The 22791-nt window shown below is 37.8% G+C and overlaps 7 protein-coding genes across 7 annotated transcripts; 2 read left to right on the forward strand and 5 right to left on the reverse strand.

The window, feature by feature from the left end:
* Nucleotides 1-1189: 1189 nt before the first annotated feature.
* On the forward strand, nucleotides 1190-4680 carry PHYBLDRAFT_70513 (hypothetical protein; the record flags this gene model as incomplete). The annotated part of the gene is made up of 9 exons (XM_018442293.1): nucleotides 1190-1251; nucleotides 1319-1456; nucleotides 1687-2289; nucleotides 2358-2530; nucleotides 2623-2655; nucleotides 2723-2890; nucleotides 2942-3218; nucleotides 3428-3456; nucleotides 3509-4680. The coding sequence occupies 9 exons, from the start codon at nucleotides 1190-1192 to the stop codon at nucleotides 4678-4680; spliced, it is 2655 nt and encodes an 884-aa protein (XP_018287875.1).
* A 1624-nt stretch (nucleotides 4681-6304) lies between these two features.
* PHYBLDRAFT_171857 (hypothetical protein) lies at nucleotides 6305-8904 on the reverse strand (the record flags this gene model as incomplete). Its single annotated transcript, XM_018436681.1, has 13 exons — nucleotides 6305-6457; nucleotides 6549-6683; nucleotides 6756-6824; nucleotides 6977-7114; nucleotides 7209-7355; nucleotides 7448-7510; nucleotides 7662-7781; nucleotides 7857-7898; nucleotides 8017-8084; nucleotides 8194-8206; nucleotides 8303-8469; nucleotides 8565-8707; nucleotides 8825-8904. The coding sequence occupies 13 exons, from the start codon at nucleotides 8902-8904 to the stop codon at nucleotides 6305-6307; spliced, it is 1338 nt and encodes a 445-aa protein (XP_018287876.1).
* A 315-nt stretch (nucleotides 8905-9219) lies between these two features.
* Nucleotides 9220-12364, reverse strand: PHYBLDRAFT_171858 (hypothetical protein; the record flags this gene model as incomplete). The annotated part of the gene is made up of 9 exons (XM_018436682.1): nucleotides 9220-9270; nucleotides 9650-9943; nucleotides 10049-10201; nucleotides 10295-10557; nucleotides 10631-10813; nucleotides 10896-11260; nucleotides 11334-11478; nucleotides 11592-11761; nucleotides 12324-12364. 9 exons carry the CDS (start codon nucleotides 12362-12364, stop codon nucleotides 9220-9222), a joined length of 1665 nt encoding a protein of 554 aa, XP_018287877.1.
* A 1561-nt stretch (nucleotides 12365-13925) lies between these two features.
* On the reverse strand, nucleotides 13926-14896 carry PHYBLDRAFT_70510 (hypothetical protein; the record flags this gene model as incomplete). The annotated part of the gene is made up of 5 exons (XM_018442292.1): nucleotides 13926-14111; nucleotides 14306-14440; nucleotides 14625-14629; nucleotides 14726-14788; nucleotides 14851-14896. 5 exons carry the CDS (start codon nucleotides 14894-14896, stop codon nucleotides 13926-13928), a joined length of 435 nt encoding a protein of 144 aa, XP_018287878.1.
* A 1152-nt stretch (nucleotides 14897-16048) lies between these two features.
* On the forward strand, nucleotides 16049-18122 carry PHYBLDRAFT_182641 (hypothetical protein; the record flags this gene model as incomplete). Its single annotated transcript, XM_018438652.1, has 1 exon — nucleotides 16049-18122. Exon 1 carries the CDS (start codon nucleotides 16203-16205, stop codon nucleotides 18120-18122), a length of 1920 nt encoding a protein of 639 aa, XP_018287879.1. The 5' UTR covers nucleotides 16049-16202.
* A 22-nt stretch (nucleotides 18123-18144) lies between these two features.
* PHYBLDRAFT_126725 (alpha-glucosidase) lies at nucleotides 18145-20496 on the reverse strand. Its single transcript, XM_018429122.1, has 3 exons — nucleotides 20251-20496; nucleotides 19047-20153; nucleotides 18145-18951 (listed from the first exon to the last, which is right to left on the reverse strand). Exons 1-3 carry the CDS (start codon nucleotides 20404-20406, stop codon nucleotides 18178-18180), a joined length of 2037 nt encoding a protein of 678 aa, XP_018287880.1. The 5' UTR covers nucleotides 20407-20496; the 3' UTR covers nucleotides 18145-18177.
* Nucleotides 20497-21238: 742 nt separating this feature from the next.
* On the reverse strand, nucleotides 21239-22632 carry PHYBLDRAFT_41540 (hypothetical protein). Its single transcript, XM_018440164.1, has 3 exons — nucleotides 22115-22632; nucleotides 21983-21993; nucleotides 21239-21871 (listed from the first exon to the last, which is right to left on the reverse strand). The coding sequence occupies exons 1-3, from the start codon at nucleotides 22574-22576 to the stop codon at nucleotides 21352-21354; spliced, it is 993 nt and encodes a 330-aa protein (XP_018287881.1). The 5' UTR covers nucleotides 22577-22632; the 3' UTR covers nucleotides 21239-21351.
* Between the last annotated feature and the right edge of the window lie 159 nt (nucleotides 22633-22791).

The raw sequence follows: 22791 nt of genomic DNA on the forward strand, positions 1-22791 counted from the left end.
ACAAGCCTAGATTGTGGTGAAGTAAAAATAAAATAAAAAGCAATGCTCCAGCATCAAGACTTTTTTTTCTTTCTTTCTTTTGACAGTAACAAACGTGTTGTAATAGTAGTGCAGAAATAATCCAAAGCCGAACACTACAGATGCAACAAAGCAATAATATATAAGCGACCGAATCTAAAAGGTAGAAATGTACCTGAGGCTGACACCGATAAAGCTCGCAAAACGTTTGGTCCAAGTCTATTAAAAGTTAAGTCATATGTATAGGTCCTGTGAGAAGCATAGTGCCTAAACCCGTTGTACCTTTAGCCTAGCACGTTGTTTAAGAGCCTATACTCCATACAGTGCTTTGGGAAAATCTATTGAAACTCATGTGATTTTAAAGGTGTGCCCATTCTTTGGGTCTTCTAGTAGTTTAAAGGATTTTTCAAGAACCCGCCAACATTTAGGATTTTGGCTAATTCCTGAGAAGCCCCTGATATACCTTTTATGAAGATGAGATGTAGCTTGAAATATTTCAAGTCCAAAATTTTATATTTGGTTATTTATGGGGTCAATGTATAATTATGTGTCAATATTTATACATCTTTATTTATCAAGGACAATGTTCCTTCATTCTGGGTACACATTGATGGTAATATATGATTTGTATCTTTTAATTATTTCAGAAAAGCCTTAATTAAAATTATTGAATGTTTGAAATAGATATGTACTCTTATATTTTAATGGAGTAGAAGGGTTGATTTGAAGTCTATTTTTTTTTAAAACAGCCAGTAACTTTTCCCTTGAATCCTCCAATAAGGCATGTTACTTCTCATCAAAAAGCCTAGTCCAGAACTTTGGGTGTTCTAGAAAGACTGTTTTTTTGTGATGTGTATATTGACAGGGAACACATTTCTACCAATTCAATGTTCAAACGCAAAACACTGTACTATACTTTTTCTTATAACTTTGATCTGTGTATAAAGTGTTTATTTATACACTGCTTGACCCTATAGACTACTCCCTCTTAACTTTAATTCGTATAGATCATTACACACCACAGGAAGTATTTGCTATATATATATATAGTTTGTGTGGATTTTACCATTAAGTATTGGTTGTTTCACGATCAATGACGTCTTGCACGCAAGACATTTCCCTATGGAGCTTTAGCTGGTTATTGATATAATATGATCTTGCTAGTTTTCTGATGGTCATATATCAACCACGTTTCGTATATTATGCGTGCTTAGCATATAAGTATATAAGTATGTATGTATATATAGATATATATACTTTGTTTTCTTAATTTTAGAAAATCGACTCTATAAATATATAGACCAGCATTCACTAGGCCACGGTTTATTTTTGGCTTAGACGTTACTCAAACTGGCTTTGATAAAAGCAACCAAATCAAAATCGCTTTATGGAAAACAAAAATTACCTGTGACACATCAGCGAACGCACTTGGAATCTGGTAAGGAAGCACTTGTAACTTCTGTGTAATTAGGAGGGAAAAAAGATCTTGGCTTTGATCAATTTTTTTAAGTCTAGTGTTCTATTTCTTTTGCCCTTTTCAGCCTCATTTTCAATAAACAGATAGATATACACATACGCATATATATACATTTTCTTTTTTTATTGCTTCTAAAGTACTCTTTAAACTCGACCTTACTGTATGAATTTTCTAAAATTTTGCTTGTTTAGCATATTACTTTATTTTATTACCCATGTCAATGGATCATATATTATACCTTCAGAACTTATCGGCGATATAGATAACCGGGCTGGAGCTGCAACATTTAGTCGTGGAAATACAGTCTATACTTATGGGGGAGCAACATATAAAGAAGAGTTTTCCAACATATTCAGTTCAATATCCTTGGTAAACGATGAAGGAAAACAAAACATGTTATATGAGATCGTATACCAGCAAACACCCGGTCCTCTGTGTGCTCGCTCAACTACGGTATATTTACCCGAAAGCGACTCTGTTCTATTATTTATTGGACGATATCCAGACAACCAAAAAAATGATACGCTCAAAGTTTTTAAATACAAGTTTAACGAGCCTGGTCGTTTCTGGGACGAGATAATACTTGCTAATAACAGTGTGATCCCATCAACGCGTAGAGATTACACCGCGACATTGGCGACCAATGGGAAAATATATCTTTACGGTGGCATTGAATACGCCACTAACGATAAACTTAATCAATTGCTTGTCTTTGACCCTCTTACCAACCAACTTTCTGACATAACAAAGTCTCATCAGAGTACTCTCAATTCTCATACAGCAACTGCACTTCCGTAAGATTCTGTTCTTAAAACAAGAAAAATACTTCAATAATATGATTTTAATAAGCTTTCTTGGGTAGAAATGGATTGATTGTATTTGTTACCGGGAGTACGAGTGTTAGCACAAGATCGATTCTGTCCGCCTTACCGTCGGAAGAAGCAATTGTATATGATACTATTAACGATGCATTTACCATTCAAAAGATTGGCGGGATTTCGTTTCCAGGAAGAACCAGTTCAAGCGCAATTCTAGGTAAGTTCGTTTTCTCTTTGATCTTCGCTTGTAGATACATATATCTATAGTAGGTTAATCAAAATACAAACCTTATTTCTTGTGTATTTTAGCTCCTGATCAGAAGACAATTGTTTTGTTTGGAGGTAAAGATAAAAATAAATTAAGCTAATTTGTAATAAAGGAAGCTTATAATTTATTTGCATAACAAAGGTTTACAAGGGTACGACATGGCAAAAGAGTCTGTATGTAATGATCTTCTATTCTTGGACACATCCACATGGACCTGGTCTGCTTCACCGAGTCGAGGATTTCCCCCTGCTCCACGCAATCAGGCTTCAATAGGATATCTCAATTCCAATAATCTAGTAATTGCATATGGTAATTCTCACATCTATTACCAGATTAATTACTTACACATCATTTGTGTAGGTCAATCTATAACAACTTTAAGGAATGACATAAATATTCTTCAATTCAATGGCCAGTCTATGACAACCTTAACCTGGTTAAGAGAGTTTCAAGCCATAACATCCTCTCAATTAACAGGTGCTAGGCCTTCTAATAGTCTAGGAGCAGGCTCAATTTCAGGGATAGTTATTGGGTCTATTGTAGTGTGTATTATTCTGATAGCATTTATTTGGAAAACTCGGAGGTATACACGCTCCTTCTTGGTTAATGCGTACTACAATATCATCTGGACCCCACGGTAAGATTATACTTGCTTTTTTTTTGTTTTTGTTTTCTTTTTCTCTTACGTCTATTTTGATATTCGATGCCTCTTAGCTTGGGGGAACCAGTATGGGTAGAGGGATGTCGTCTGGTCTTTAGGTTCTTTATTCTCCTTCTTTTGTTATTCTTCTTTTCATACACACTGTGGGAGGTTCTAAATAGTTCAATAGCAACAATAACTATTAGCTCCAGTGAATCAACCATACAGACACCAGGTAAAATATCAGATATTTTGGCTATTCAGCATACTCAATGTCTTTGATACAGATATTCGTATATGCTTTGATGGATGGACCAATAGCTCGGAAACCAGTGCAAACAACCGTCCACATCTCATATGCTCTACTGATGAAGGGTACGACTGTATGGAATTCATTACACCGCTCAATATGACTTTACATCAACCTGCATTCTCGGATCGACTTGGAGAAGTAGACTGCTTCTTATACGCTGCTCCAAAATGGTTTGGTCTGACGGATAAAACAGGAGGGTACGGAAACGGAACTACGCTGATAATATCTCTCTATGGAAATAATACTGTAACTGGCGCAATCCACACAACATTCTATCCGCCTGGCATGGATCCTAATGTGGTGTATTACAATATCACTACAACCGACATTCGTCAGTTACTCACGCCTTCACAGATTGATAGCTGGATTGTAGCCGATCTAGATGACAGATATGCCGTTAATGTGTACAGCATTTCACCAAAGACTGTAGTGACTTTGGGATATCAGATCCAAGACCATCAATATCTTACAAATAGTGGCTGGAATACGATCGGGTTCTTACCAATTTACAACCACACTCCAGAATTGACAACCAACTTTCGCCCCGGTGTCGTAAGCTCCTTTATTCAAAGCCGAGGATCCTATCATTTGAGCAATCTTAAGGTTTTTCCAAATAACTACGCCACAGTCACTCTTCTAGAAGAGAGAAGATCGACGATTTTGAGTGTTTTGGGATCTTTGGGAGGTGTCATATCTCTCGCAGTAGCATTTCAGATGTGGCTCTTTGGTTTCCGTCCAAACTCTCCGTGGGGGATCATTCAACGTTGGTCTATTGGTCCAATACGACGCTCGTTTGAGCACAATCTAGTGAGTCGATTCGATTCAAGGCATACATCTATACCACTAGTAGATTCTGTCTACCACCCAAAAGGCGCCTTTGATTCGGACAGTTCTCAATATCTAAACGAAGCAAAGCTCAATTTTGAGCGATCTTCGGAAGAAGAGGAGATGATCGACCAGAGGCAACGCTTACTTCGTGTTGAAGAACGCATGCAGCTAACCGAGACACTATTAAATGCGTACTATGTGAACAGCGAGATCTTCCAAAAGCTTTCTGAATCAATCAAGCAAAGGAAACTTGGAGATTCTGATGATACACTTGCTGTAAACGAATCTGAACAAAATTTGATACATGAAAGATTATAGATTAAGAATATTATTTTTATAGAAAAAAAAAGTTTAATAAAATGACCCAACTAAAGTCAGTATTAGTATATAGTATATTTCGCAAAGATATGCCTGTAAAAATGTTATATGCTTCTATTAATGCTTTAAAGAAACAAGGAAAAAGATCGATCCATTTCCGGCATACTATATATTTAAAAAGGTTAATTTACAAGAGTAAACTCGGTGCCTTTTTTTTTTTTTTTTTTTTTTACTTTTTGACAGCTAAAATTCATAAATATACTTAGGCACACGTCATCTTTTACTAGCACGATTTGATTTATGGCGTCCTTCAGCAAAAATTTAAAAATAAAATAAACTTCTTTAGTAGAACTGAAATACTTTTTTGAAGTCTATATATTTTAATTATATAGCTTTCTTTTCTATCGCAGCCGGGTGATGTCTACTCATTGATTCAATGTCGACTTCATCGCATTATTTCCGACAAGTTCCTTTCTCAGAGCAGCACTGTATGTGACCTGAATATAGAGAGCAACCGTCATTTCCGGATTTAATTTCACATGGAATGGGACTTTTGACAAGATGCGCTGGGGAAGTATAAGCTTCTGCAACTAGACTAGAGATAAAATATATTATGATCCCATAGCACGTTAATAAACCCCGATATAATCTGGGATACAAATACTTAGAAACACTGGAAATAATAAGACTTCTTCTCCTGGAATTATGGCAGCATCATTAGCATTGTATGTTTGGTAGTAGCATCTAGGTAACCTCTGTAGCTCTTATTTTCCTCGAAGCAAAGGCGTGTCCTTCTACGGATCTAAACAAGATCTCTGGTTCGAAGCCTACTATTTTTATTCATTCGTTCGAAAGTATATCTGATGAAGCGCTTGGCAAGCAAACACTGAAACCAACAATAGCTTTAGTATACTTCTTATGAAGTCAACAACGACATATAATTGCTTTTGAAGAAAATGACGAAAGGACACTTTGAGAAATCCGCTATATTGCTACCAAGTCGTTTAAGAAATGCAATGATATCCAACTAAGCCCAAAAAGACTAGGATCTAGAAATGGCGAAGAATACAAACACGAACTTTAATAAGATTGCAGCTTGTGTAGAATATTATGAAAAAAGAATCAAGCGAGTAACACTGAAGAGACTAAAGAAGTATGCACAATATGGTGTCAAGTACATAATCAAGAAGCTGAAGACGGACGAAGAGAATATTGTTGTGACACCCATTAAGCAAGAAAAATATAGAGCTAGGCTCAGATTGGGAGTTTACTATATAAAAAAAAGGCTTGTTTTAACAATGTTCCTTTTTAGTATTCCTAAAAGCAAAGGTATCTAATGGTGTAGTATGATCTGCTAATATACCATATGTTAAATAAAACTTTTCTTTCTTATCTGAATCGACACGACATGTAGTTAAGATTAATAAAGAGGCGTATGTTTTTTTTTTCCTTTGAGAAATGAGTACCCTTGTTGCTTTGGTATTTCTTTAAAGGTAGTATAATATCCTTGTACTTTTATATATATAATATATTTATTTAGTTATTTATAAAGGATGAGGGTATCTTTTTTGATGTGCATAAAATATAATAAAAGAATCAATTAATCTATCTATATCTATCTATATCAACGTCTTTTCGTCTTTGGCTGGATCCAGTTGGCCGATTTTGTTGGTGTGGGCATAGCACCATCAATCTCCATACGAGCTTCTTTACAGCCATAAGCAGATGGAGTAATCTCGATCAAACAAGCACGAGGGATAGAGAGAGATGGGATTTCCTAAATATTTTACATTTGCATACATATCCAAAGCATTAGTCGATTATTGTAGATTATAAAAACAAGCTTTCTTTCTTTTGTTTTGTTTTACCCTGTCTGGACGGTCAAAGACGTAGGCATAAAGACATCTTAATACAGTCTCATGTGCAATGATCAATACATCATTCTTTTCACGCTCCAATTCCATAATAACAGATTCAAGACGAGAGGCCAGGTCATGATAGGACTGATTGGTATTTAAAGATTATTGTTATTATCATTAATATATATATATATATTGTGGGGGAAACCCTCTTACCTCTGCGCGTGGATAACGATGGCGATATGGATTCTCGGCAGCAAGAGCAGCCTCTTCAGGGAACTTTGCCTAGAATGTGTGTGTGTGTGTGTGTTAAATATGGGTGTATTTTGTATGTACTAGTAGGTAGTGCTTTCTCTCTCTCTCTCTCTCTCTCTCTCTCTCTCTCTCTCTATTATCTATCATGTAGTTCTTGTAGAGTATACTTTATAATATCTTACCTTTATTTCTTCTGGCGACATCCCATTGAGTTCTCCGGGATTTAATTGCATGAGCGCCGAGTGCTGTCTTACGGTGTAGCCTGCTTCGACAAAAGGCTGCACTGTTTGACGAGCCTTCTTACGAGTTGATGTCCAGACCTTTTTAAATTTTTTTGTATTAGTCTAAACAATGGTCTCGTCTACATACATATGGATTATATGGTAAGCTAATTGCTTTGATTTGCTTACTTACTGTCAATTTTCTCTGCTTGTTTTCAGCTCCATAACGCTGTTGACGGTAAGATGTCAAGAAGTCCTTTAACTGACGAGCATACATGAACCCATCAGGAGACAACTCTGCGTCAATCTTGTAAGATGATTCATCCCTTGCGGTTCCTGTCTATAGAATATATATATATATAGATAAAGATAACTTTAATGATCAAACGAAGCAAAAACAAGAATGATATTCTGAAGAGACCGATGAGTTACCCGTGCAAAATAAATGGTCCGGGGCGTGATGTGCAGGTTGGTAAGGTAGTGTAAGATTCGTGACTTGATTTTAATAATAATTAAAAAAAAACTGTGGTGGTTAATTTTCCAACTCTTTAATTATTATATTTTTGTGTCAGTCAAGAGATATACTTGGTGTATTGGGAAGAAAGAATGGAATTGTTTTGATGATTTATATGAATGTATTCTTTACCTGGAGATATCCAGAGACATTGTTCACAATAATCTTCTCTCCCACGTTCATAAGTTTGACAAACGGAAGACTAGTGTCGGTCATTGTTTGATAAAGAGCTTCATGGCGTTTGATACGTTCCTACAAAACAAGTAATCAGGTAAACTAATGCAGGATAATCTGTGGTATAAATATATATATATATATATTGCTCACCTTGTAATCCTTTACGGCCTCTTCTGGATCCCATCCTACGTACTTTAATCACCAAAGCACATGTCAGCCATTCGCAGTTACAATACACAAAAACTGCCCGTTTCATGGACCCCCCCTCTCTCCTCTTCCCTCCCTTCTTGTGTTCTTCTTGTGTTCTTACATCTGGCGACGAGATCTTTACACTCCGGATATTTCCGTTAACCACCTCTGGTTTCGTACAGATAAACTCTGTATATTATCCCATATCAAATATATAGAAAGACATTTAGCAAAAGAATAATAATAATAAGGAATATACTGCCCCATTCTAATTAACCAACTTTGCCTCTTGCCTTACCAATAAAAAGTGGCTTATAGAACATGTCAAAAACCATAGGATATCATTAGCACACTTTTCATTTAAGCATCCGATGTATCACCTTGTACTATCCTGTATTCTTGCTTACCTGAATACCGTTCTCCACTAGCTCATCATAGATAGCTTTGCGTCTCTCGTCCGTAACATTGTTACCATCATAGATAGCCATCTGACCGCGGTTACGGAGCCAGTCAATTGCATCTTGCAAGCACTCTTGACTAATTTCATCACGAACAGCTACTGCCTCTGCGTTGCCTTTTTTTTTGTAATAAAACAAACCGTCATTTAACTCCCACTTTTTTCTTTTTCTTTTCTGGATTGTCATAAGAAATTCTATCATTAAAACTCACTCTCATTAAACCAATCATTTGGAAGGTACCCAAGACGTTCACGGCGATAGTTTCCCACGCTGAATACACGTGTAGGAACACCTAACCAGCGGATATAACGGCACAGGGATCGAGATACATGGGTTTTACCACGCGCAGGAAGACTAGAGAGTGTTCAATCAATAGGCAGAATAATGTTAGAATATCATTTTTTTTGTTTCCACTTTTAATTTTAATTTTAAATTTTTTGATTTTTGATTTGACTTGATTTGACTACTTACCCCACAGTGATTACAGCAACAGAGCCTCCGACATGGAAGGACCTTTGTAAATTTTGTCGTTTTGGAATCGGCACAGTCATCTTTAAAGAAATTTAAATTGAAGAAGAAAAGTAGTAGAAAAATATAAAAAAAAAGAAGGAAGAAATATATATATATATATAAATATATCCTGAACAAGGTTGAAATATATATAGGCTATGAAAAATAGAGTGTCACTGGCTGTGTATCACAATGGTAGCTAGAATTTCCTTTGGGTCAGGTCACTTTCTAGGGCTTCAAAGCTTATGTGTTCTAAAAAAGTTTCTCAAGTCACGCCATTTATTACAGGTTCTTTTTTTTTGTTTTTTGTTTTTTGAGAAAGCTAATAAAAATGTTTTTATCTATGATACTTCTTATCAAGGAAGAATGGTATATGACAGCAAGAAATTATAAATTGTAAATGTGTTCTATAAAAATAAAAATAAAAATAAAAATAAAAATAAAGAAATGGGCTTAATACCAGCCAAGAAGCTTCCACCATCCCAAGCCAAGTGTGAAATAAACTAGCATATAAAATCCAGCCAAGGTAAATCCGATTATAAACCATCTTGGACGTGACACATAACCAAGAGTATAGTACATTGTTGCCATGCCTAAAGAGAAAGAAGAGAAATAAAGCAGTAAAATTAATATACATGTAATTAAATAAGCAAATAAATGCAACTTGCCTGTAGAAAAGTTGGTCTATGTTTTATTTTATACAAAAAGATAATGCAAGAAACCAAAGGTCAGTTATTCTTCTTCATCATTTACAGCTCATACATATTGGTATCATTATTCTCTTACCATGCAACCTCCTAGAGATCCAAAGTAAGCCACAAGAGCAGTTAAGACCATAGGAGAGGCACCCAATGCATGGCCAGCATCCAAAAAGGTACCAACGAATGCAACAGTGTGTGCACTCAAAGAAGAAAACATAAATGTTGTTAAGAAGTAGGCCGAGGAAAGGGCAAGTACAGGAGGAAGATTAAAATGGACAATTGCTATAGAAATCTTGTGGCCCATGAATGCAGATGCGCCTGCTTCGGAGAGCTGTTGAGCGATAGTAACAAATCCTCCAAGCCAGAATAAAGAATCCCACTATTAATTAAACATGAAAATATGTATAAGCGAACAGCTATAGTAGAGCAAGACTAAATATATATATATATATATATATATAAAAGATTAATACAATTTACGTACTGCATTTGTGTTTGTAGATACGTCCTTCCAAGTTATGGTTGATGTGTGTAAAAGAACGGCAATTCCGATCAGGGCCACCAGTGTGGAATCAATATTTGTGTATCCACCAGTTACCCACAGACTCAGGCAAAGTATAAGAACCCAACAAAGGCACTAGTAGATAGATAAACATAATGTTTAGCCTTAAATAAAAGAGAAAAAACATATATGCACAAGCAGAATTTTGGGGATGTTTGTATATATTACCCATTCTTTGGATGACATGGGGCCCATGCGGGCCAGCTCATCTCGAGCATGCCTTACTACCCCGTTTCGTGGAGAATGAGTAGAGGATTCAAAGGTCTTGTCTGGCTTATTTAGCCCACAGAACCACCAGATCAGCGGTGGTAGAGAAATTGCGCAAAATAGGGCAGGCACACAACTTCCTGTTAACCAGGTCATAAAGTTAAATTCCATGTCTGGATATAGTTGAGCAGCCTTGGCTAGGACTATTGGATTGGGAGCCATGCCTAGACAAAGAAATTGTATTAAATATATTTATTTAATAAATCAAAATTTGTATATATAATAAAAAAATATTACCTGTCAGGTACATTGAGGCCGAAATAAGGTTGGCATGAGATCCAACTAGTGTCAGGAATCCTCCCAGCTTGGGATCCTGGGTAGGTGATGAGCCAAGTGTTTTTGCAATGGAGTTCACAACTGGGAGGACAATGCCACCACCGCGTGCTGTATTACTTGGAACAAACGGAGCCAAAAGGAGTTCTAAATAGTTTGACCAGAAATGAATACACACTTATGTACAATTTGATTTTTTTTTAAAAAAAAAATCTTTTTACAACTCTACCTGAAAGAACAATGGCATATCCTAGTCCAATAATATGCTGACCGAATGTCTTGACCATCAAAAGAGAGACACGCTGTCCAAGCTGGGTAACCTCGACAGCCTTTCCTAGATGAAAGGCAGCAAAGATCAACCAGACAACGGAGCTTGAGAACCCTGTGAGAGCCTGTTCAAACGAGTCCTTTGACCCTTTGCACTGATAAATTCCACCTGTCTGGGTATTCTCATCTCCGCAAAGTCGACATTCGATACTCAGGCCAGTTGCTCGGTCTTTACACTGGAAGGACTGGGTAAGCGACAAGACTATGAGGGCACTAAGGACCAGAAGGGATATGTCTACACCTGTGGTTATAAGGGCAAATATACAGCTAGTAATGGTTGTTGGTTAAGAACAATAATGTGATATTCATTCATTCATTTTGTTGGTTGTTTCTTTTGTACCTTGTAAAGACAGCCAAAAGACGAATGGCTGTCTGAGTGAGTTCCTCGGTGGGAGTCACACCAAACCAAATTACGGAGCCAAGTAGAAGAGAAGGAACAAGTGAGACAAGTTTACTATGATACAATGTGAGGAACCAAGGTTCTCCTTTATAGAAAAAAAGAAAGAAAGAAAGAAAGAAAGAAAGAAAGAAAGAAAGAAAACAATGTTTATAAGAACAAGTTTTCCAAGAGATATTCTTGTTGAATTGACTGGCTTACGGGTGGAGTGAGGTTTTGTGTTGGCCAGCAGGAAGGTGTTTTCATTTGGATATCTCTCAGGTACAAAAGGTTGAATTGGTTGGCTCTCTTGCTCTTCTGATATAGGATGAGTCATTAGAGCCATTGTGCAAATTGGAACAAGATTGAGGTGAGAAGTTGGATGAGTTAGTCTTTTATATATATATATATATTTATTTATTTAAAAAATTCAATGAACGAGAGTGATCCAAACCAAGAGTGTAACAATGGATGACATGAAAGATATACAAGTCTGTATTGCAGGTGATTTAGTCATTGGAGCAATGAAAACTGAGTTAATTTTTTGGCTTTTTTTTTTCTCTCTCTCTTTTGTAGGATTTGCTCCTTGAGATGGATATATAGTATAGTATAGTATATTCCCCTGCAGTTATATTGAAGACATTTCTATATCAACACAGACTGTCTATTGCTTGGATCTATTGCGGGTATCTGAAGCCCTTTGTTTTCTTTAGAAAGAAATTATTCCATTCTCTTTGTGCTTATGATTTAGGTGCTGTAAAATATTGGCCGTATAGCTCATGAGATCATATTCATTCCGGATACACCGAATAGATATTTATATATATATTTCCCCACATATCCTATAGCAACCACACTCTCCTGTTGCATTTCTATACCAGGAAGGTAAGACCAAGGCACGTTTGCTTCCATCTATATCTTTTCCCAAACTCCAATTCGCTCTGATTTTCTTACTTGATCCAATCATCGTTATTACTCCTTGACGTGGTTACCATCAGTATACACACTCACACAACATCTGATCTATACAGAATAGTTAAATATACATACAAATGAAATTCTTTCTCTTACAGAAATCACTGTACAGAATAGATTTTATCTTTTGGTAAATCAAGGATAGCCGAATGGAATAGCTTTGAGCCGGAAATAATACATGTGCGTGTAATTATATACATAGATACATAGATACATATATACATATATAGATCCAGGTCCAAGGGCTATTTGCATAAAGTTGAGGGAAATAAGTGGCGAATGACAGGGCGGATATATCCAATACATTTCTCGAGATTGAGAACTTTTTTTTTTGTTTTTTTGATATTTATTTAATTTTGTGTTGAGGCTGTAAAACGGGAAAAAAAATAGGAGAGCAGGATAGAATTGAATTTCTACTTTTAGCTTCTGTGCTAGACAATCCATAAAATGTGGTTTTCCTTTTGAGATGTTTTAAATTTAATAATATACATAAATATTTTCTATTATAAAATCAAGGGTTCCAGGTACCAAAAAAAAAGTTGCTTCCGTCTGCCAGCAAAAAATATATAAAATGTTTCTGGCCTGACCTGGCTTGATCTGACCTGGCTTGGCTTGGCTTGGACTAAACTGAACTAAACTGAACTGAATTGAACTGGACTAGACTAGCATGGCCTGGCCTGGCCTGTCCTGGGATGACCTGTCCTGACCTGTCCTGACCTGCGAGTGTGACAGAATTGGATAAATCAACTTAATTATACGTCATAAATCATTGTCTTCATAATGACAAATATTTGATATTGGATATTGATAATTGTAATGATATTCTAGTGCCTTGCATGGGGTAAAACTCTGCTCCCCTTGTGTATCATATATATATAAAAAGGGAAAACGTTTTTGCCACAAGGGTGCATCTCAATCAACAAAAGATCTTTAAATATATCAAGAGCTTGATAATCTATTTCCCATCAAGATTACAAATAAAAATCCCTATAATTATTTTTCACTATATATGAGTACAGCTCGTGCTTTATATTAAGCATCAAAGCTTACCAGTAAAAATGAAAGGTTACTATGTAGATCTCTAAAGAATAATAAAAAGGCAAGAAAGAGAGCTGATTACACCCGTATTTCGGCGCTATTGAGTACAACTAACAAATTAATTAGAGATATTTTGGCTTGAATTTATTTTACTCAATATATAAATAAATAAAAGGCAGGCAGGCATGCAGACATGCATATTATCTACCAATCTCAACTTGATTTCATATGAAATTAACGTGTATCTCTAAACTCTACACATCATGAAACTCATTTCATCATCATCATCATTCAAAAATAGCAAGGTTATCAAAGCAAAGCATTGATTTCCGAAATGGATTTGACCGTAACCATGGCTATCAACCTTAAAATTTTATTTTATTTTCTCTTTTGTAGTACTCATCAAGCTCATTAAGAATACTGTACAAGAGAGGATAATTTATGTATGTATTGAAATTCTTTCTTTATTTCTTTATTTCTTTATTTCTTTATAAATGCATATACCATAGAACAATTATAGAACCATAAATAATTACTTAATTACTAATTGGTAATTGGTAACAAGTGACCCTTAACCAGAAGTACTCTGCAGTTATAACGGAATGCAATAGCAGTAGTAACGAGTTCAGCCTGGATACTAATACCAATTCCATGGTATACACGGGATTCAATTGCCCTGCTCTTATTAACAACTGAACTGAATACAACCAATACAGATGTAAATTGTATCTATGCTGCGCAGAAACAAGTCAAGAGAATAAAATTCAGTATCCTGATAACGCCACGCTTCTTCTTTTCCTTTTCTTTTTCTATTAAAAATAAAATAAAACGGAAAAAAAGGGAGAGGGGGGAAATATTTGGTAGCAGTTTGAATGAGAATAACCTGTCTTTATGGCACTAATTTTGTACACTCATGGGATGACCCTTTCTTTTGACATTACGGGACCAACCCAGGAAGTCTCCGAGACTATAAGACCGTACAACTCACTCTTTCTTCCAAAACTACATACATATATCTTGAATTCATAACCACCCTTTGTGATGGTAAATTTAGATTTCTATTTGGTTTCTGATTTACAAAATAAAGAAAAGAAAAATAGGAGGCTTATTTGGAAGATCGAGTCAAAAGTTGTATTCACACACAGGAAAGAAGAGTAAAGGAAGCCAGACATTGGTTATTCCTAACGAAGCTCACTGGAGCTGCTTATATATATATATATATATATATATATATATTATTCTTGGATGAGCATTGAAATCTCCTGTTTGTTAATGTACAGGGCGATCCTGGCCTTGAACCGAATGATTTAGAATATATATATAAAAGGTCATTTTAGATTTACCCAAAATTGTTGAAATTGTGTTATACTCTTTAGGAAGTTTATTTCTTAAAAGGCTGTTCAAATCTAATTGAACACATACACACATACAATTTGTATTGATCATTTTTTTTTGCAAAATGTTTTACGATAAACAAGGACTCCGATAATCAAAGAGGTGTTTTGATTAGACATTTTCTGGTAAATCGCTCTCTTAAACTGTACACACCCACACCCACACCAGTTAATATATATCTTTTTTTTTTAGATATACAAGGTGCCTTGACACGAGATCTATGGATCAATAGAGCACTATATGAGTTATATGATAAGAGCTTGTAGGATTCATTGCTTGATAATTTTAGTGAAAATAAGCCCATGAAGTACTACTAAATGTCTTATTTGATATTGTAGAGATAGTTTATTACAAAAACACAATATAAATATATCTAATAAAATCTCCTGATAAAAGAAAAATTAATACTCGAGATTTTACCTTTAATATAATATCATGTTGTATAGCAGAGATACCCAGCAATCCCGGGTTAATTATTTGATATTATCATTATCATATATTCATAAAATAAGTAAATCAAACTTACAAGTTCGTTCATTAATAAGAAGAATAATACTATGAATTTTATTTTATTTTTATGTGATTCTGGATATTATTTTGTGCCTGAAAATATAATAACTAATTAAATAATACAATTGTTTCAATTTATCATTGTGGCTGTTTCAAAAAAAATTGCTTTTAAAAAAAAAACCTTGTATTTGGAACTTTTGGAAGATCTGGTCGATGAATTGTCAGACATCAGAAAAATTATTGTACTCTCTTGCTCACTTGGATTTTCATTTGATATTTAAATAGTAAAAATAATACAATTATAACCTTTTTCTTAATGCTAGGTAACATACCCATAGTTTTTTGTTTTTGGTGTTAGTGTAGAAAGTATTATACTACGCTGTATTATACTATATTATCAGATTCTTTTTCTTTCCTTTTTGTCCAATATTTCCTACACTTCACTAACAGAATATAATATCCTTTTGAATCGGAACCATTGTTTAAATGAAAGCGTGGGCAAAACAGGTTAGATTGTCAATGGGGGGCACTATGACCCGGAGAAGTGGACAAGGAAGTACAATCGTTAAAATATGTATCTTGGTGTTTCTGTTTCCGCAATTTCATATAAAAAAATAATATAATTATTTAATAGACCGCTTGTTTTTTTTTTATATATATACAAAAAAGAAACCCCACTTTGAGACCTTATTATCAACTCAACATGGTCCTGACCCTCTTCCACTCTCTTTCTTTCCCTTTTCTCTCTTTTCTTGGATACTGGCTGCCAAGGCTAGGAAAAAGAAGAAGAACAATAAAGGCCCAAGCTGGATACATCTTCCTTTCTACCCTGCCTCAGTCAAGGACCCACTCAAATTTAACCTCTTTTCACTTCCACTCCTTTCATTTAGTCTTTCCTTTTAACATAGCCTTGTAATGATTCCACTATCTATCATACTCGTAGCCTTTTTACAGTTAACATCCTTAGGTCTCGGGCAACCCATAAAAACCAATGAACCACGTATCCACCATACCCTTGTACGATTGCCAAATAACACCATTGTATCCATCGGTGGATTCAGCACACTCGACCAAACCTTTGTAGACACTCAAACCCATCTAGACACCCTACAGACCCACAGAGACCAGTCTATTGCTGGCCATACGTCGCACTGGTATCCACCCACCCAGTCAATTGTGTCGCTATTTGGTTTGCACGGGCCTGGCATTCAGACAAGAGACGAAAGACGTTTGGCAGACCGACACAGGAACAGTTACACCAGCACATTGCCAGTTTCCCGGTATGGCCATACATCAACTCTTTTGGGCAAAGACCTCTATGTACATGGCGGGTTTTCGATCAACGCGGACCAATTGGTGCCTTTGAGCGATCTATGGCTCTTTCGATGGCGATCAAAGACATGGACACAACCCTCATTGCACACACAAAACAACCAGAGAATACCAATTGCAGGTCACACTACCGTAAACTACCAGAATTGGCTCTTGTCTTGCTTTGGAATAACCAAAAATAACGAATTGATGTCCCATTGTACCTGTTACGACACAATTACATCCACCGTTCATACAATTCTCGAGGCATCTCTACCAAAGCCACGAACCATGGCTACCATGACAACATTTCCCTTTGACCCGTCACGCGCAATATTGTTTGGTGGCATGGGCTCAGAAGGTCTCTTGCTGAGCGATGCATGGGAAATCGATATGAGCCAATTACCAGCCCACATCTCATGGCGCAAGTTAGCTCAAGGTCAACCCCGCGCAGGCCATGCTGCCGTGTTTACAGATGATTCAATTGTTCTATTTCACGGTGGACTAGACGAGAGTAACCAATTGACCGAAAAATCTCTAGAATTTGACACAAATACCTTTACTTGGGTACTATCTCCTGGTGTTTTTCGTCAGCAGTTAATCAAAAGAGCAGACGAAAGTAATGCCGGAAAAATAGCAGGAATTGCTGTAGGATGTGTAGCGGGTGTAATAATAATAGGTGGATGTCTGTTTATGGTGTGGTATCGCCGTCGCCAGGCAAAATCTGTTCAAGACAAAGCGTCACATAATCCTCGGTTTAGCTACGCCCTATCCGGATCTAACCAAAGACGTTCAGCTGCATCAGAAGTATCTACTGTCTTGCAGGCACCCGCAGTTGCCATTCGCTCCTCACGCCTTACACCCATGAATCGTACCTCGGAATTGTTCCCCTCAATTGCAGAGACCTCTGGCATAATTCCTATCCACTTTCCATCTGTAGCAGAGTATTCAGAGCGACATAATAATCAACATCAACATCAACAACAACATCACCAGCAACAACAACAACAACAATACCAAAAGTCAAGGAGTACACCGAATATTACAAAGACAAATTCAATAATATCTGACACTCCATCAGTGAAATCAACATCATCATCACCATCCATGGGACCATCGATTGCTTTTACACCAGCACGTATCAATAATCGGTTAAGTGAACGGCCAACAAGCGATGCTCTGTGGATGCAGGCCATTCTCAATAACTCGCTTATCTGGAAAGATGAATCTGAAACAAACCAAGCAGCAGCTCAAGTTTCGGTTCCTCCGTCTCCACGTCTCCTACAGCCTCCCTTAACACCTACATCTCCTGCATTCCCTCGAAGACCATCAAGCGATAGTCACAAATCTGTATCATCTATTCAATGGGTAGGATTCAATGAAGGCATGGATTACCGCTGGTATCCAGGTCTTCAAGTAACAAATCTGCGCAAGAGTCAGCTCTCGCTCAGTACAAACAGTAACCCAGGTACGCCCACCTTTCCACCTGCAGACAGTAGTGGCTCTTCTATTCATCATCAATAAAAAAAAACAAATCCAAATATATATATATATATATACTTCTTTATTGTTGTCTCTACTATTCCTCTTGAGTACGTTTCCATGAGATACGGAAGCCCTCATATACATTGGTATCCTGCTGATCCACCAACCCCATACTGCGTCCTAAATCATCTTCACCGTCAAATACTAAGGGGCGTGTCTCATCTTGCAAGGGACACGTGACCCACAAAGTATCATAGTTAGGGAAATATCCGTCCTCAAGCACCTCAATGCCAACCCTAATTTCTGTTGCACTTGGCTCCATCCATATGACAACATCTGCGTAGGCGCCATTTTCGTAATAGATCGTCTTTCCATCATCCTCAAACAAATGAAACTCAGTGCGGGTAGTGTCAGTAGGGTGTGGAAACACCTGGATTCGACGCTCATCATCCACATCTGCAAATACACTTGACATCACCTTGCCAAAGCACAGGATTGTTCCTGCTTTAACAAAAAGAGGAGATGACGTGTCCTCGATAAGGGAAGGAACGGTTACAGTGAGACCTTCTTTAGGTACATCATAATAAGTGTTGGTCTGGTAGTGGTACCAGCTAGTATTAGCAGGTAAATAGACAGTGCGACTGATCTGGTCTGGTTGGGTCACAGGTGCAATCAAGAGATTTGATCCAACCATAAATTCAAACGACTGGGTGTGGGTATTGGGGTCGTCTTGGTGGTCATAGAACAGCGGGCGTATCACAGGCTCACATTCATGATGGAAGTATTTGATGTGAAGGGAGTACAGATATGGAATCAGTCTGTAGCGTAATTCGATTGAGGCACGGATCAATGGAAGCACCTCTGGATACTAAATAAAGATATACATGTATTAAGATCTACATCCTTAAACTGATATGTATCTCTGTGTGTGTGTGTTTGTTTAAAGAAATAATAATAACTTACCATCCATGGCTCGGTTATTGTACCGTCTGTATTCCAAGAATGAATGCAAAACCTTGGCCAGAATATAGCCTGTTGCACCCATCGTACAAACATTTCTGGACTAGGTCGTGGGCCTGCGAATCCACCTACATCATGACCGTATCCTCCAGGCATGATGCTGAGACCAGCCCCTAAACCCATGGGAATATTATACTCAATTGTGCTCCAGTCTGTGGTATTATCACCACTCCAGGTCTGTGACATCAACTGGTGGCTGAATGGAGTTGCAGATCGGGTAATTATGAATGGTCTGTCAATAGGGGCGTGCTTACGAACAGCCTCGTATGATGCTTGCATCATCATCAGTGTCTGATATGGTGTTCCAACTTGACGTGCACTGCTATCCCTAGGTGACATTGCAGGAAGACTGAGCCCATGTGGTTGATAAACAGTAGGGTGCATTTCGCACGCATATGTGTTTGAATCATCGAGTAAAGTAAACTCGTTGTTGTCTAGCCATAATTCATATCCTAGATCTAACAGCCGGGTCTTCAATCGTTCTTGCCAGTACCGATAGCCAACCAGACTCGTGAAATCAATATAGCTTGCCTCGCCTGCAGTATGCTTTCCTGCGCTCCATTGCCAAAGTGTCGCGGGGTCATTCACATCAGAATTCCATACCAGTCCGTGAGATACCTTCAGTAAGGTATAGTCTGGATGACTTTTGAGCAGCCATGGTTTTACATTGGCAAATATCCGAATGCCGGCAGATTTGAGATGAGCAGCCAAGCGTTTAGGATCTGGGAAACGCGTAGGATTCCAGGTAAATACGCACCGATCACCATTTGCATTGACTGTGTAGCCAGATGACAGATGCATGCCATCGCATGGAATGGAGTGTTCTTTGCACAGGTCAGCAAAAGCCTCTAGTTGCTCTTGAGCATTTTCAGCTTCGGCATATCCCATTGACGATGCAAGATAGCCGAATGCATACCGAGGTGGTAGGTGACGAGGGCGTCCCATTAATCCTCCGTAACTCTTTACCACCTTTGATACGGTTGGACCGTACACACGATAGTAGTCTAACGGTCCTGATGCAGCTTGGTAATAGCTGTATGGTCCCCACATCTATAATTTTTTTAAAAAGAAATGTTTTAAAATCACTATTACTTATTGGTCTGCTTATATATATATATGTGTGTGTGTGTGTGTGTATTGTACATACAGCATCTATTTCTTGCCCAAGATCAATAGTAGTGTCCGAAAAGTTGTTATAGTATATTCCATGGGCAGCATTGGACTGTGCTCCAAGTGTGATATAGAATGGACAGAACTTATATAGAGGGTCCTGGGTTCGTGCATCGTAGCCCATACAATCCATGCGTTCCAGCCTGAAACGACGTCCACTCAAATCAATTTTTCCGGTTTTTTCTCCCAGGCCGTAATAATGATCTCCTTCGGTACGGGTTTGATAATGCCACACTGATTCTGATGAAGGGTCATAAGCCAAAGAGCGATTTACCAAGTCCTGTGCAAAGGGAACCGTTTCTCCGGAAGCATACCACACAAGTCTGGGTGGGTGTCGTAGCTTCAGTTCGATCACTATGCGCAGTTCAGGTGTTTCAATCTCCACCTCTTCTCCGTCGGTACTTTTTGTCAAGGCAAACCGACTCGGTGTCACTACCACCTCCTTTGATGACACCATGACACCTCCATAACTTCTCCGAGTTGATCTCTCTCTAGGCTTGACTGGCGGCTGGTAGCGCACTCGAATTATATTAGCCGAAACTACACTTATTGTCAAGACATGTCCTGTGGAATTTCGCAAAGTAATGGGATGTGCGACCGTTTCATCGTGTTTAAAATGACTAGGAATGAGCTGTTTCATATGTGAAGAGAGTTGAAACAAAAAAGCAAACAGGAAAAAAAATAAGAGGGAAGAAGAAGATAGCAAGAAAGCAGATGTTGACTATGAGTGCCAAACAAAAAAAAACAAAAAACAAACAAAAAGTACTTTAGGTTTTACTCTTTCTACTCCTTCACTTTCTCTTTCTCTCACGGGTCGCGTGGCCGTCTTATTAGCATAGCCAATCCTTTTGCGAATAAAAGGCAGGCCAGTCAGACAAGGAGTTTTTTTTTCTCTCCCTCCCCTTCTTACCAAAAAGTAGATCAAAATAAGATTTCAATTTTGACACAATGATACACATTGGTTTCATTAGACAGAATATACAAATTTCTAGATATTTATTCTTTCAAAAGAAACGTCCTCCTTTTTGTTTTTATGTGTTTCGTGTATACACAACTTTTCGCATATATATATATTAATTTAGTGACGAATGGCATCAAGAATCTTGTTAGCTCCCATCTCAATCAACTTGGTTGCCACACGAGTTCCCAGAGTTTCTGCCAATGCAAACTTCTTTGCGTCGTCTGCGCCCTGGAGAGAGATGGTGTCTTCGTACTCGACTACCTGCTGGCCATCCAGACTGGCTACCAGTCCACGCAGACTAAGCGACATCTTGCTTTCATCACCAAGCTCGAGAGTTGTTTTGACGCCAATCGGGACACTGCAGCCACCTTCCAGAGTACGCATCAATGAACGCTCACTCAAGCACCGAATGCGGGTTGGGGTGTGGTTGAGAGCCTCGATAAGTTGACGTGCTTCAAAGTCATTCTCACGGCACTCTATTCCCAACGCTCCCTGAGATACGGCGTATAGTGCATCTGAAGGCTCGATGATTTGTGAAATACGGTCATCTTTCCCAATACGAACCAGTCCAGCCACAGCCAAGATAATTGCACTATAATGGTGGTCATCTGCATCTAATTTAGCAAGACGTGTGTTCCTATAACAGCAAACATAATACATAAGTATTAGTATTAGTATTATGATTATGATTACGATGGATATCCAATAAAGAGAAAATTCGTCCCCTTCTTCGCTTTTGTTTACTTACAAACCTCCTCGCTAATAAACATAAAGATCAGGAACAAGGGCAAGTCAAATGTACATGCATATATTAGATTCCCAGATTTTTTTATTATTATTATTTTACCAGTACTCTCCATACCCTTATCCGCACACTTACCACATCGTCAAATACAAGGTGAGGGTATCTACGTCTTAATTGGGCAACTCTACGGAGGCTACTTGTGCCGACCACGGATCCCTTTGGCAGAGTTGCGAGTGTGTGTCCCTTGAGACGAGGTGCGAGTACAACAGCATCGTAGGGGTTTTCTCTCTCCGTAATTGCACCGAGATACATACCCTCCGGAAGGACGGTCGGCAGGTCTTTTAGACTGTGGACAACCAGATCAACCCGACTGTCCTCCAGGGCAATCTCGAGTTCTTTTGTGAACAGAGCCTTTTCGCCAATCTTGCTCAGCGCTTTCTCGGGAATGCGGTCTCCTGAAGTAGACATGCTCTCGATCGCAAATGTGTGCTGTGGATAAGTACGCTGCAAAAAATCACGGACAATGTACGCCTGTACCATGGCTAATTGGGACTTGCGTGTGCCAATAGTGTACTTTTTGCCTTGAGGAGTTGCCATTTTGGACCTTTCCTTTTATTTTTAAAAATAATAAAAAATTATGTAGAGTAGGATGTGGTAAAGTAGGTTAAAAGCTGGAGAGAAAAGTAAGAAGAGGAACAAGGTAAAGAAGGATCTAAAGGCAGAAGTTTTGACTTCACCCCATCCATACATCTTCGCCTTCGTTCTCTCTTATTATTTGATTGAAGTAGATTAACCCAGACTGTGGTACTTGA

Source organism: Phycomyces blakesleeanus, assembly GCF_001638985.1.
Source record: "Phycomyces blakesleeanus NRRL 1555(-) unplaced genomic scaffold PHYBLscaffold_20, whole genome shotgun sequence".
Taxonomy (NCBI): domain Eukaryota; kingdom Fungi; phylum Mucoromycota; class Mucoromycetes; order Mucorales; family Phycomycetaceae; genus Phycomyces; species Phycomyces blakesleeanus.

What these genes read in the sequence shown, in the direction of transcription:
- PHYBLDRAFT_126725 (XM_018429122.1), bottom strand. Translation starts at nt 20,406, where the DNA reads ATGGATTGTATGGGCTACGATGCACGAACCCAGGACCCTCTATATAAG. An exon ending in TTGGGCAAGAAATAGATGCT is followed by an intron (nt 20,154 to 20,250) that starts GTATGTACAATA and finishes AAAAAATTATAG; the next exon opens with ATGTGGGGACCATACAGCTA. An exon ending in CAATAACCGAGCCATGGATG is followed by an intron (nt 18,952 to 19,046) that starts GTAAGTTATTAT and finishes ATCTTTATTTAG; the next exon opens with TATCCAGAGGTGCTTCCATT.
- PHYBLDRAFT_41540 (XM_018440164.1), bottom strand. Translation starts at nt 22,576, where the DNA reads ATGGCAACTCCTCAAGGCAAAAAGTACACTATTGGCACACGCAAGTCC.